Source organism: Salvelinus sp. IW2-2015, linkage group LG11 (genome assembly GCF_002910315.2).
Source record: "Salvelinus sp. IW2-2015 linkage group LG11, ASM291031v2, whole genome shotgun sequence".
Lineage (NCBI taxonomy): Eukaryota > Metazoa > Chordata > Actinopteri > Salmoniformes > Salmonidae > Salvelinus > Salvelinus sp. IW2-2015.
The window spans coordinates 22301923-22317311 of record NC_036851.1 but is presented as its reverse complement, the minus strand read 5'-3'; the positions used below and the strand labels follow the sequence as shown (position 1 = coordinate 22317311).

Sequence of the window (15389 nt, the reverse complement as noted above, 5' to 3'; positions counted from 1 at the left end):
GCCTGCCTCAGTGAACACACTGTACACCAACAGGCAAAGATGTTCTGAATTTCAATTTGATAAAAAATGAGAGATGGTTTTGCAGTCAGTGGATACCTTATTTGGCCCTGCTGAGCTGAAGGACGGGCAGACTCAATTATATCTTCATGTGTGTCTGTGTACATGGAGCTGAGATAGAGCAGACTGTTTGTTAATGGGTAGGGTGCAGTGGGTACCTACCTTCTCATAGTACTGCAGTTCATAGTCCAGAATGACTCCATTGGGCTGGTCTGGTTGAGACCAGGACAGAGTGATGCTGTCCACGGTACGACTGATCTGGTGCATGATGGACACTGTCGACGGAGCTGCAGAGAGAGTAATAGATAGAACGTGAGAGATATACAGACACAGAGGGAAAGAAGGAAAGTGCATAACAAAAAAAATGTAGCATCAAAACATTCAGTCACAACGAATAGCTCTGAATCATAGATCTGAATCATATAATTAGTTCAGAATCATAGATCTGAATCATATAATTAGTTCAGAATCATAGCTCTGAATCAAATAATTAGTTCAGAATCATGGATCTGAATCATATAATTAGTTCAGAAACATAGATCTGAATCCTAAAATCTCATCAAACAGATATCAAAGAGATGCCTACTTCACTGAACTATGTAACGCCATAGTAATAGTGATATGTTGATAGTTGTTCTCATCGTGACCAGACATGCACTGCATGTAGACAGGTCACAACACACATCATTTGAGGGGACTTTCCAGCACTGATTCAGTARTATTTCCATGATTAATCCGTGCTTCCCACACTGTCAGGGTGTGAGCGTAGTGTTTGTCCGTCTGGCTGGCTAGCAATCATTCCCCTGGCCGCATCCTCCTAGCAAGACAAATTGCGGAGCAAGCCCATTTTGTAAGGCACATAAAACCAGAGAAAATCACCATAACCACAAGTATGCAATACACAATCGTCATTTAGTTTTTTTCAGCCTTCTATTTGTGTAATTGCAGTCTATGTTTACGCATATTTCTTGTGGATGACAACTTAATGCACACTAGTAAACGGTTTGAAAGTGCAAGGACAAGAGTCATGGTCATGGTGGAAAGATATAGAGAATTATAGCATTTATTTTAATCACATAATATGTGGTAATCACTGTGTAGGAATAAGCCAGATCCTTTCAGCAGTAGTTGAGCCGTAAAGGACTGTTGAGTGGGTAGGGTTGTTGGCTGCCTTTATTCTAACAAAACCAAAAGGACAAAACTTGCAACTTTCCTTTTGGTAAGGCTAAAGGGTCAGGGAAGGGCATGCTATCCACGCGCCCTCATACAGCCATTAACATTAGTTCAGGGTGCCGTGGATCACAGTGAAGATAATGCAGAAGGTTAAAGCGCTGTCTGGGGCTGGGAGGGCAGGATTTATGGGCCCTGGGCCTCAGCTGCACACACGGCCCTCAGCCAGCAACACAGTGGCTCCCCAGAGCCCCAGCCATAAAGACAGAGGCCGCCCCAGCAGCACGCACTCTCCATGGAAAATCCACTGACTGGAAAACCCTCCCATCCTCCCTCACTCGGCCCCACCCGCCATTATCTCGGAATCTAGGGGAGTGTGTGTAGTTAATATCTCATATATAAATCTCAGTGTTCATTTATTTTGTTGTAGTTCATGTAACAAAATGCTGCTAATTGCTGATGCTATCCACCACGCCATAAAAGTGCATTTCAGATGGGGTTTGGATTAAAATGCACATGTTCAGTACTGTAGTGTAAAGCCCATAACAGATCCCAGTGACCAGTGTGCTGTAAGACATGATGATGGAGAGGGCATTTTATGGCCTATTCATTCTCACCAACGTGTCAGCCTTGCTTCACATGCCCTCTGACCCCAACAGAAGCCTCCATACAAGGACACTAATCATGAGATACTGTCTAAACAGGGATGTCCCCATATGCCATCGGCCTTAAACATAAAGCGTGTACAGATAATTAATAGGCAGCCTGTAGTTTCATCTCCTGCAGCACTTGCACAAAGATAGCCTGCGATTCTGACCTAAGCATACATCATCCTCTTCAGAGAGACCCAAAGGAGACTGGAATACTCACAGGCATCTCTTCAATCTCACTGTCCATTGACTTTGTTTGCAGTCACAAGACAGCTTAATAAGACAAATAGGCACTATACCGGGAACTCAGGAATATTACAGATGTACATATATTCAGGACTGCATGCCACTTGCTTTTTTGTCCATTGCATTTCCAGTAGACAAGCAGTGTAGCCATCTCTGGCAACCTAATCCCAGGCAAGGCAAACAGACAAAGGCAGAGTATGTCTTCATGTACAGAGGATGGACACATGCCAACTTAAAATCTGTCCAAGAAGGACATTGTGGTATCCTCCACTGGAAGGACGTCTTTCAGACAGCAGCATGACAGATGAAATATCTGTACCTCACCAAACATAACTATTGAGGAAGAACTAAACACGACAACAGAGACTAAAGATGACGAAAGCCCTACTGTTACTGGTGATAAAAATGTGTGTGGCGTGTGGACTGTACTGCAATAATGGTATAATTTTCCACTTGATACGCCAAAGCATAGAGAGGGCTAACAACAGAGTCTTTGCCATGAGGAGGGTGATAATCACCAGCTAGTAAAATATATAGTAAAATAGTCATGGTGAAGCATTCCAAATAATTGCTGCTTGCAACGGTACAGCGATGAGGACTATTTATCTAGAATCCTAGGTGTTTAACTTTTTCCTGGCAATCCATGTGAGCTGACACACTAGAATGATCATCCAGCACAAAAGAGGGTTCAGAGGGAGCGTGAGTCTGTGAACAAACTCATCAGGAACAGATAACGTTTGCATTATTTTATCTCAACTACATCCAGGCCCAGAGTTTCTGAATAACATCCCAACATTTTGGAAGGTAAACCAACAATACCGTGTTATCTGTAGATGGGAGGGTTGTGGAGGGTTTAGAAGAGAGGGTTTACATGAGAGACCCTAAGGCGACACATGCTGAACGCGGAACGAGAGAGCTCAGTTTGTTGTTTTTGTAAAGTTTTGACAGTGTTTCCTCGCAAAGTTTGGTTTATATACTTTTTTTGGATCCCGTGATGCGGTTAGCCTCAGTTGCAGTGACCGCTACTATCTGTCCAGACCAAAAACTCTGAAGTTGTTTGGCGTAGCTAGCTACTAGACTAGCAGGTAGCTATCAAGCTAGCAGGGTATTCCAAGAATAGCTTGAATACATCCAGCGATGCTGTTAGCCCTTGTGGCTGGGAAGTGTCCCAGGCGTGTGGTTATATTCCCTGCTGCCTGTTGCTGTTACCCTGCGACCTGACCTGGCTGGAACTGCGTGGTATATCTAAGAACATCAGTCGACGCTGTCACCATGCCACCTAAAACTGCAGAGGACAGTGTTTCTCAAGCACAGGTGAAAGATGTGCTAGAGAACCACCTGCCAACCCCTCTTTTACGCTACTGCTACTCTCTGTTTATCATATATGCATAGTCACTTTAACCATATCTACATGTACATACTACCTCAATCAGCCCGACTAACCGGTGCCTGTATGTAGCCTCACTACTGTTATAGCCTCGCTACTGTATATAGCCTCACTACTGTTATTTTTCACTGTCTTTTTACTGTTGTTTTTATTTCTTTACTTACCTATTGTTCACCTAATACATTTGTTGCACTGTTGGTTAGAGCCTGTAAGTAAGAATTTCACTGTAAGGTCTACACCTGTTGTATTCGGAGCACGTGACAAATAAACTTTGATTTGATTTGATCCCCTGCCATAAAAATTCAATAAAAAGACCAACAATAAAAAAAWTTACCAGGAGCTGTTTCAATAGCAGGAGAATAGCTTCAAGAGCTTTGTCTAAATATTGGTGGATACAACAAACACAAGAATGGACGATCTGACCAGAAAAGTGCAAATGGTTGAATTCTAACCCAGGGAGAGCTTGAAGTGATGAAGCAGGACTGCAGCAAGATGGACATTAACTGTACGACCACGAGAAACGACATCAGCACTGTCTATAAATCTATGTTAACAATTATAGGGAAACAGGATTATCTAGAAGGACAATCAAGGTGAAATAACATTGTTCTGGATGGAATCACCAGTGTCTCCACATGAGACCTGGACTGATTCTGAGGAGAAATTGAGGAAAATGATAACTGAAAAGCTGATGATGGATCACAGGGAGATTGAGCTGGAGCGCACCAAGAGGACTGGAAAAAACCTCCAGTCCAGGTGACAGACCCAGGTTGATAGTGGTAAAGTTCCTGAGGTTCGAGGACAAGGTGGGTGTTCTGGAGAAAACCTTTTACTGGTTCTAACAGTCGACCAATCAGCTTGCTGCCGGCTTTTAGAAAACTTTTGGAAAAATGGTGTTTGACCAGATACAATGCGACACTACATGACCAAAATATGTGGACACCGGCTCGTCGAACATCTCATTCCAAAATCATGGGCATTTAATATGGAGTTGTCCCCTCTTTGTTGCTATAACAGCCTCCACTCTTCTGGGAAGGCTTTCCACTAGATGTTGGAACATTGCTGAGGGGACTTGCTTCAATTCAGCTACAAGTACACTAGTGAGGTCCGGCACTGATGTTGAGCGATTACGCTTGGCTCGCAGTCTGCGTTCCAATTCGTCCCAAAGGTGTTTGATTGGGGTGGAGGTCAGGGCTCTGTGCAGGCCAGTCGGGATCTTGCACACCGATCTCGCCAAACCATATCTATATGGACATCACTTTGTGTATGGGGGCATTGTCATGCTGAAAAGGGCTTTCCCAAACTGTTGCACAGAATCGTCTAGAATATCATTGAATGCTGTAGCGTTAAGATGTCCCTTTACTGGAACTAAGGGGCTTAGCCTGAACCATGAAAAACAGCCCCAGACCATTATTCCTCCTCCACCAAACTTTACAGTTGGCACTATGCATTTGAGCAGGTAGCGTTCTCCTGGCATCCGCCAAATCCAGAATCGTCCGTCGGACTGCCAGATGGTAAAGCGTGATTCATCACTTCAGAGAACGCGTTTCCACAGCTCCCGAGTCCAATGTCGGCGAGCTTTACACCACTCCAGCCGATGCTTGGCATTGCGCATGGTAATCTTAGGCTTGTGTGCGGCTGCTCGGCCATGGAAACCCATTTCATTAAGTTATTGTGCTGAAGTTGATTCCAGAGGCAGTTTGGAACTCGGTAGTGAGTGTTGCAACCAAGGACAGACGATTTTTACACGTTACGTGCTTCAGCACTCGGCGGTCCTGTTCTGTGAGCTTACAGTTGCCTGGGGCAGCTCTAGCAGTACAGAAATTAGACAAACTGACTTGTTGGAAGTCACTGAGCTCTTCAGTAAGGCCATTCTGTTGCCAATGTTTGTCTATGGAGATTGCATGGCTGTGTGTTCGATTTTATACACCTGTCAGCAACGGGTGTAGCTGAAATAGCTGAATCCACTCATTTGAAGGGGTGTCCACATACGTTTGTACATATATWWWTATTTTTTTGGACAAATGAACAACAGACTACTTACTATCATGTTTATAGGAAAGGGCACTCAACATGTAGGCCTACTGCACTGACACAAATTACTGATGATTGGCTGAAAGAAATTGATAATAAGAAGATTGTGGGAGCTGTATTTTTAGACTTCAGTGCAGCCTTTGATATTATTGACCATAACATGTCATTGGAAAAATGTATAGGTTATGGCTTTCCATCCTCTGTCATATCATTGGTTGAGAGCTGAGCTATCTATCCAATAGAACACAGAGGGTTTCTTTAATGGAAGCTTCTCCAATGTAAAACATATAAAGTGTAGTATTCCGGAAGGCAGCTAGCGGTCTTGGCCATTTACTGTTCTCTATTTTTACTGATGATCTACCAACAGCATTAAAAGCATCAAAGCCTGTGTGTCCATGTAGGCTGATGACTCAACCACATCTAGTGAAATCACTGCAACCCTAAACAAAGAGTTGCATCAGTTTTGGAATGGGTGGCTAGTAATAAACTAGTCCTCTACCCATCTAAAACTAAAAGCATTGTATTTGGTACAAATATTTCCCTATAATCTCAGTTCTAGACCTCTCAATCTGGTAATGAATGACATGACGGTTAAGCAAGGTGAGGGGACTAAACTTCTTGATGTCACCTTAAGACTGTAAATTGTCATGGTCAAGGCATATTGATGAAATTGTTGTAAAGATGGGGAGAGGTCTGTCAGTGATAAAGAGATTCTCAGCATTGTTAACACCACAGTTGACCAAACAAGTCCTGCAGGCTTTAGTTTTATCTACGTAAATACTGACTATTGCCTGGTGATATTGTCAAGTGCTGTCAAGAAGGAGCTAGAAAACCTGCAGCTGGCCCAGAACAGTGCAGCACGTCTTGCCCTTCAATCTACACAGAGGGCTTATGTCAACCGTATGCATGTCAGTCTCTCTTGGTTCAAAGTAGAGGAGAGACATACTAGAAGCATTGTATTTGTTTCTGTCTGATCTGACAGACATACTTACCCCACCATACATGCCATCAGGGCACAGTCCACAAATCCAGAATGAATTCAAGGCAACACACAACAGAGCAATGATCACATGGAACCCTCTTCCTTCTCAAATGACTCAAGCAAACAGCAAAATTTGCTTTAAAAAAAACCTAATAAAACAACACAACACCTCTCCCCTATCTGACCTAAATAACTCTTAAGCACGTGGATATGTACTGATGTGTGGGTAACTGTCAGTAATGAGGTTAACTGGGCCGACAGGTAGCCTAGTGGTTAGAGCTTTGGACTAGTAACCGAAAGGTTGCAAGATTGAATCCCCGAGCTGACATGATTCAAATCTGTTGTTCTGCCCCTGAACAAGACGGTTAACCCACTGTTCCTAGGCTGTCATTGAAAATATTAATTTGTTCTTAACTGACTTGCCTAGTTAAATAATTAAATTAAATWAAATTGTCAGTAATGAGGGTAACTTTCAGTATGTACCAATTATGGTTCTATTGTTCTCCTTTTAAATGTGTGTAGTTCAGTCCTTAAGCTGTTCTTGTTTATTCATGTTCTGTATTATGTCACGTTGTTTTGTGTGGACCCCAGGGAGAGTAGCTTCAGCAACAGCTAATGGGGATCCTAATAAAATACTAAATACTAAAGGTAGTGTATTACTGTAAGTAGTATTGGCAGTGCTGTTTAATGTGAAAGTGTAGTGAGTTCCTGTAAAGCCCTTGGATCTGATAAAAGACATTGAGGCTTCGGGCTCTATTCTAGCATGACGCTCCGGCTGGGGCCCAGTAACAACATATAAAAGGCTCTATTTTGTGCAACATCCCAATAGATGTTTTACTGTTGTGTTTGAACACCTACTGTAGTAACTTCCATAATCAATCAAAGATGGGCTTTACAGAGTTATTAAATCCATGCCAATGTAATGGGGCATGCTTTTGAAAACACAGAGAATCAATTTCCTCAGGCCACTGATCGATCCCATGTACATCCTCTACCCAGTCTACTCTTTGTTCTATACTCTTCTATTCTGCTACACTCATTTGGTGGGCTTTACCTTCCTCCCTCCCCTGCATGTGTCCCTCCCTCCCTCTCTCCCCCCTCCTCCCTGTCTTCCCCCAAGAATGCTGGTCCCCTTTCAGGTCAGCCTATTGATTCTGTTCCCTTCTGAGCTTGATGGGCATCTTCATTAAGCGAGCTGGTGGACTGAGACCAGGATGCAGGATGGGAGAGGCACAGGAGAGGGCCCCCCTGCCCATCACATCTCACCCTGCTTGGGCCTGGACAGGGCCTGGGTCTGGGTGCAGGACCACGTTGGCCAGCTGGAGCTTCTGCCACCACAGAGACAGAGAAGCAGCAGCCATTACAGAGCCATGCTCCGAGGGGTGGGTGGCACAGTCATTATAGTAATCACAGTTGCAGTTTGTGGTTGGGAGAGACAATGCCACTTCAAGTGATTTCCCCTTTCTCCCTTTGTTCCCCTTCCCATCTTTAAAACCCTGCACTATTACAATGAAAATCTAGTGAAATGCCAAAGTCTGCTAAAAAAAACAAGGTTGGAGAGACAGAACAGTCAACCTTCTATCTTGGTTGTTGAATCTGGGAAAGTGACTTGGATTTAGGACTTCTCTTTGAATATCTGATTTGCCAATATGCAGCATGGTCAATGACCATGTGGCTATGATTTGATTTGAGGTTCTAGTGCAGGGAGAAATGCTATGATTTGGGGGGTAGCGAGAACAGATCAGCCCTCGTAAATCCCTGTCCCCTTTCACAGTAAAACTATATTTCCTCCACGGCACCGTCTCTCCCAATGGGCCAGCCAGCTGCTCCTCCACCATGCAGTCAGGCAGCCTCCTAAACAGGCTGTTGGTGCTGCCTGCACTCTCTCTCCCTCCGACTGCTCTCCGTTTACGAGGCATGCTTCGAGAGCTCTTAAAGGGGGAGGCCTGTATTTGCATATACTTTTAGCACGTTGGCAGCCGGCCCTGTTCCCCATCTGCAATGAATTGTGGGTTTTTACGTCTCCAAAGAGTTTCCAATGCAGTAAAGCTACACAAGCAAGATTTCAGTTCATCAAGCTTTAAACCATCTGCGCTGGAAAAGATTGGGGCCTTAATGCACTCGTACACAAACATCTAATTTTAAAATAGGCACTCCAGAGGCTTAAGAAGTTTCAGATGCTTACAGGGAGGTTAGATCTAATCTAAGCACACTATGCCACCAAGTAGTTCTGCTCACCCAAGACCTGAAGCAGAGACTGGGAGAGGAGTGAGGGGACAGTGTTAAGGGGCAAGGTGGGAACTCTCTCTGCAGTCACTTGGCAGCCACTGGTAGCAATACAATACATGTACTCTGCTGGGCTTGGGCCTGATTGGTTATTCAGTCTGCGCATCAAAGCTCTGACTCACAGGCTCTAGCATAGCCACAGTTAGTTTATTCTGCATTCCAATTTTCTGTATCTGGCTCCTGAACCGGCTTCTTCAGGAGATAGTTGAGTGAGCAGGGGTCACTAAATCTGAAGAACCGCAAAAAGGTTCTACTACTACTTTTATTGTAAAAGAATCAGTTCTATGAGTTTGAGTTTCTTTTGTCAAGTGAATAAGACACTTTTGACCTTAAAAGGGTGTAGGCCTTCAGAAGATCCTGAGCGGATGCTATAATACAACACCATTGTCCTGGATAATCTACTGTGTACCGGACATTGAAAGACTGGATACAGAACATTTGCTGTAGTTGCACTGCACATACATTAACTTTTGTTACCCACTTATACATTTCTTATCTGCATTTACAGATAAGGATTTACTATATGACACACAATGGCCAGGATTTAAAATAGTTGATCTCAGCTTGAACTCAATTTACTTAAAAGAAAGATATGTGCATGTAACTCGTGATCTTAGAGATTGACCTCACCTATGTCACACTGAAAGGGAAGACAATATTTGAAAGGACACCAAGGTTGTTGAGGTAAAGAAAGCGGTCCCTCAGATTCCAAGAAAAACTATTTTAAAGGTTAAAGTTTAAATTGAACAATAGTGACTTTGTTTTGTTCCAGTGTGAATCATTATGTCAATATTGAATTTTCTACACTTTTCTAGGTAGGCATCACGCTTCTGTAAACAAAATAGATAATTGCTTCAACATTTTTTACAGTGGTGTGTCTGTCTGTGGTGTGTCTGAGTCGACACAGACATGCGCCTCTTTGTGTGTATGTGTGTGTCTGTGAAGTGTGTGTATGTGTGTGTCTGTGAAGTGTATGTATGTGTGTGTGTGTATGAGTCAGTATGTACCCACATACAGTACCATCTCTCTGCTGTAAATTTGCTTAGAGCAGACACTTAAATCCTCATCTGTTCCGGCACAGAAAAACACTCATTCCTGTTAAATGGCTCCAGAAATAGAAGAGAAAGCAATTCCAAATGTAATCAAAGCAGAACAAAAAGACCAGACAGAAACATAACACATAAATATTTCAGAGAGCATCTTTCCCTCCAATATTTCAACAACCAGGAGATTAATTAGAGACCAGAGGTGGAGAGGGAAGGAGGAGGGAGGAGAGGTAAAGATAATACAGCCCCCTTCTTCCTGTCTCCCACTTTGTTCTTACAATGCCTTCAGAAAGTATTCACATTCCTTGACTTTTCCGACATTTTGTTGTGTTACAGCATGAATTTATAATGTATTACATTTTTTGTTTTTGTCACTGGCCTACACACAAAATCCCATAATGTCAAAGTGGAATGATGTTTAAAATATATATATATAATTAATTAAAAATGAAAAGCTGAAATGTCTTGAGTCAATAAGTATTCAACCCCTTTGTTATGGCAAGCCTAAATCAGTTCAGGAGTAAAAATGTGCTTAATGGCTCCTTTAGGAGAAAACTTGGAATGGATCAACAACATTGTAGTTACTCCACAATAGTATCCTAATTGACAGAGTGAAAAGAAGGATGTCTGAACAGAATACAACTATTCCAAAACATGCCTCCTGTTTGCAACAAGGCACTAAAGTAATATTGCAAAAAATGTGGCAAAGCAACACATTTTTTGTCCTGAATACAAAGTGTTATGTTTGGGGCAAATCCAATACAACACATTACTGAGTACCACTCTTCATATTTTCAAGCATAGTGGTGGCTGCATCATGTTATGGGTACAGTATGCTTGTAATCATTAAGGACAGTTTTTCAGGATAAAAATAAATGTAATGGAGCTTAGCACAGGCAAAATCTAGAGGAAAACCTAGTTCAGTTTGCTTTCGAACAAGACACTGGGAGATGAATTCACCTTTCAGCAGGACAATAACTTAAAACACAAMGTCAAATCTACACTGGAGTTGCATACCAAGAGGAAAGTGAATGTTCCCGAGTGGCCAAGTTACAGTTTTGATTGAAATCTTCTTGAAAAAAATCTATGGCAAGCCGTGAAAATGATTGTCTAGCAATGATCAACAACCAAATTGACAGCTTGAAGAATTTTTTAAGAATAATGGGTAAATGTTGCACAATCCATGTGTGGAAAGCTCTTAGAGCTGTGTTTCCAAAACTCAGTCCTCGGGACCCCAAGGGGTGCACGTTTTGGTTTCTGCCCTAACACTACACAGCTGATTCAAATTATCAAAGCCTGATGATTAGTTGATTATTTGAATCAGCTGTGTAGTGCTAGGGCAGAAACCAAAATGTGCACAGTCCCGAGGACTCAGCTTTAATCGCAGCTGAAGTTCTTTCTACAAATCATTGACTCAGGGGTGTGAATACTTATGTAAATTAGATATTTATTRATTTTATTTTCAAAGAAAATTCAACAATTTCTAAAAACATGTTTTCACATTTTCATTAAGGGGTGTTGTGTGTAGATGGGTGACATTTCATTTTCTTTCATGAATTTAGAATTCAGGCTGTAACACAATAAAATGTGAAATAGGTCAAGGGGTAAGAATACTCTCTGATGGCACTGTAAATGTAAAAACAGAAATACGACTGAAAAAATATACACAATAACATGAAGAAGGGTGTTTGCCAAAGCATTGTAATTTGTATTACAGATATATCATTTGGTCTTTGCATGAATTGATATTTACACCCAACTGTGGTTTTCTTCATTTTAAAATAGAAATGTCCCCTTTCACTCACAAGACACATTACTTATATATGTTTTGTTTAACCAGCACTGAAAATCTGAAAGCTCTTCAACCAGAAAATCAGGTTGTGCACAATCTCTTTTAAAGTCAGTTATTCTGACCTTTTATATCAACAAATTCCAAGCAAAGATGTTAAATTATTCATGACTTATGCTTTACTCACCATCTCCACAAGCACACTGTGGGCAATAACAACAGTGCATAAATGACTGCATTAGCGCAATTTATTTGCACATTTCAGCATCAATCAGAGCTATTGTGGCCTACAACAATTAGTTACATCCTCACATTATACAACCCTTTACAGACCAGCGGGCCCTTTTGCCTGATTTTTTAAACCCTGCTTGGAACTCATGCAATCTCTATTGCCAACTTCTTTCAAAAATGTTCACAAATTAGTTAAACTCCAGACACAGTATATGATAAAACCTACTGCAGGACCTTTTTTATATATTTTTGTCTTGCCAAAACATAATCAATAGGTTATTCATACAATTTTCATTTAGTCTGAATAAAATATGTAGCATTGTACTAAGCATTGATTTATGAACGTGGTGGGGGAAAAGGCTTAATAAAGTGCCAATCTATGCTCTAATTCTCTTAGGGCAGGAAGTAATTAAATGCATATTGAATGCGTAGGTTATCTAGCTAAAGTCATCTAACCCTACAGTCAGCTAGCTCCGCAGTCTGCATACCTAACGCCATATGCAAATAAAAATCACACAATCTCTGCTCTCTCTCCTTCCACTAGTTGGTCCTAAGTAGTAGCCACAGTATGTGCGTACTGTGCTGGCTGGAGCCCCAGTGTGTAGAGCTGTGCCACTCTGTCAGGGCTGGGCTGTGCTCCAGGTGTCTACAGAGGCCTCCTGTCTGTCTGGTCGCCTGACCCACACTGGCACCTTCCATATGTGCCCTTCCTGACACCTTCTGTCACTGTCACACCGCACACCCTGCATCCTACGCTGGCTAGCCTGGCAGCCTCTCTCTGCCCACTTCCCTCTACTACTGAATGCTGGACACATTAGCAGCACTGAAGCACAACAGAGGCGTGGAAAACACCCCCTTTAGTTAGAGCTGTAGTTTAGAAGGCATGAATATAAAAGCCAAGCATAAGAGGAATAAACCTATGAAGAATCAAGAGTATCAAATTTGACCTTAATGGGCTATTTTCATTGTTTTAGCTTACTTTCATTTAGTTGTGGTGGCATTGGACAATGTCGCTAAATTGGATAGAACATAAACATTTCTTGGAAGAGGTTTACCTGGCTGGCCCTACACCAGTGTTCCTCAGCAATGCCCATTGGAGCAGCCAAGCCGTCCCTAGTGGCCTGGTTACAGTTAGTTTCTAGTGGCCTGGTTACAGTTTGTTCTTAGTGGCCTGGTTACAGTTAGTTTCTAGTGGCCTGGTTACAGTTTGTTCCTAGTGGCCTGGTTACAGTGTGTTCCTAGTGGCCTGGTTACAGTTAGTTTCTAGTGGCCTGGTTACAGTTTGTTCCTAGTGGCCTGGTTACAGTTATTCCTATTGGCCTGGTTTACAGTTTGTTCTAGTGGCCTGGTTACAGTTAGTTTCTAGTGGCCTGGTTACAGTTTAGTTTCTAGTGGCCTGGTTACAGTTTAGTTTCTAGTGGCCTGGTTACAGTTAGTTTTCTAGTGGCCTGGTTACAGTTTGTTCCTAGTGGCCTGGTTACAGTTAGTGTCTAGTGGCCTGGTTACAGTTTGTTCTTAGTGGCCTGGTTACAGTGTGTTCCTAGTGGCCTGGTTACAGTTAGTGTCTAGTGCCTGGTTACAGTTTGTTTTAGTGGCCTGGTTACAGTTTGTCTTAGTGGCCTGGTTACAGTTGCATTCTAGTGGCCTGGTTACAGTTTGTTCTTAGTGGCCTGGTTACAGTGTGTTCCTAGTGGCCTGGTTACAGTTAGTTTCTAGTGGCCTGGTTACAGTTATTCTTAGTGGCCTGGTTACAGTTGTTGCTAGTGGCCTGGTTACAGTTAGTTTCAGTGGCCTGGATACAGTTTGTTTCTAGTGGCCTGGTTACAGTTGTTTCTAGTGGCCTGGTTACAGTTGTTTCTAGTGGCCTGGTTACAGTTATTTTCTAGTGGCCTGGTTACAGTTAGTTCCTAGTGGCCTGGTTACAGTTAGTTTCTAGTGGCCTGGTACAGTTTTTGTTTCTAGTGCCTGGTTACAGTTAGTTTCTAGTGCCTGGTTACAGTTTAGTTCCTAGTGGCCTGGTTACAGTTAGTTCTAGTGGCCTGGTTACAGTTTGTTTCTAGTGCCTGGTTACAGTTTGTTCTAGTGGCCTGGTTACAGTGTGTCTTAGTGGCCTGCTTACGTTAGTGTCTTAGTGGCCTGGTACAGTTTGTTCCTAGTGGCCTGGTTACAGTTAGTTTCTAGTGGCCTGGTTACAGTAGTTTCTAGTGGCCTGGTTACAGTTTGTTCTTAGTGGACTGGATACAGTTTGTTTCTAGTGCCCTGGTTACAGTTAGTTTCTAGTGGCCTGGTACAGTTTGTTCTTAGTGGCCTGGTTACAGTTAGTTTCTAGTGGCCTGGTTACAGTTATTTCTAGTGGCCTGGTTACAGTTAGTTTCTAGTGGCCTGGTTACAGTTTATTTCTAGTGCCTGGTTACAGTTTGTTCCTAGTGGCCTGGTTACAGTTAGTGTCTAGTGGCCTGGTTACATGTGTTCTAGTGGCCTGGTTACAGTTAGTGTCTAGTGGCCTGGTACAGTTTGTCTCTAGTGGCCTGGTTACAGTTAGTGTTAGTGCCTGGTACAGTTATTCTTGAGGCTGGTTATAGTTAGTTTTCTAGTGGCCTGGTTACAGTTAGTTTCTAGTGGCCTGGATACAGTTTGTTCTTAGTGGCCTGGTTACAGTTCATTCCTAGTGGCCTGGTTACAGTTTGTTCTTAGTGCCTGGTTACAGTTGTTTCTAGTGGCCTGGTTACAGTTAGTTTCTAGTGGCCTGGTTACAGTTTCGTTTCTAGTGGCCTGGTTACAGTTAGTTTCTAGTGGCCTGGTACAGTTTGTTCCTAGTGGCCTGGTTACAGTTTGTGTCTAGTGGCCTGGTTACAGTTTGTTCTAGTGGCCTGGTTACAGTGTGTTCCTAGTGGCCTGGTTACAGTTAGTGTTCTAGTGGCCTGGTTACAGTTTGTTCTTAGTGGCCTGGATACAGTTTGTTCTTAGTGGCCTGGTTACAGTTCATTCCTAGTGGCCTGGTTACAGTTTGTTCTAGTGGCCTGGTTACAGTGTGTTCCTAGTGGCCTGGTTACAGTTAGTTTCTAGTGCCTGGTTACAGTTCATTCTTAGTGGCCTGGTTAAGTTAGTTTCTAGTGGCCTGGTTACAGTTAGTTTCTAGTGGCCTGGTTACAGTTGTGTCTTAGTGGCCTGGTTACAGTTTGTTCTTAGTGGCCTGGTTACAGTTTTGTTCTTAGTGGCCTGGTTACAGTTATTTGTGCTGTTACGTTTGTTCCTAGTGGCCTGGTTACAGTTATGTCTAGTGCCTGGTACAGTGTGTTCTTAGGCCTGGTTACAGTTCATTCCTAGTGGCCTGGTTACAGTTTAGTTTCTAGTGGCCTGGTTACAGTTTGTTCTTAGTGGCCTGGTTACGTTCATTCCTAGTGGCCTGGTTCAGTTAGTTTCTAGTGGCCTGGTTACAGTTCATTCCATTGCCTTGTTTACAGTTTGTTCCAGTGGCCTGGTTACAGTGTGTTCCTAGTTTGTTCCTAGT

The 15389-nt window shown here is 42.7% G+C and overlaps 1 protein-coding gene across 9 annotated transcripts in view; it reads right to left on the bottom strand.

The window, feature by feature from the left end:
- The window catches only part of LOC111969988 (ephrin type-B receptor 2-like), a 182979-nt gene that overhangs the window by 24019 nt on the left and 143571 nt on the right, over nt 1–15389 (bottom strand). For all 9 annotated transcript variants that reach the window (XM_023996443.2, XM_023996448.2, XM_023996446.2 and 6 more), the window contains exon 6: nt 220–344. In XM_023996443.2, coding sequence (XP_023852211.1) covers nt 220–344 — 125 coding nt within the window. The remainder of the gene's footprint in view (nt 1–219; nt 345–15389) is intronic.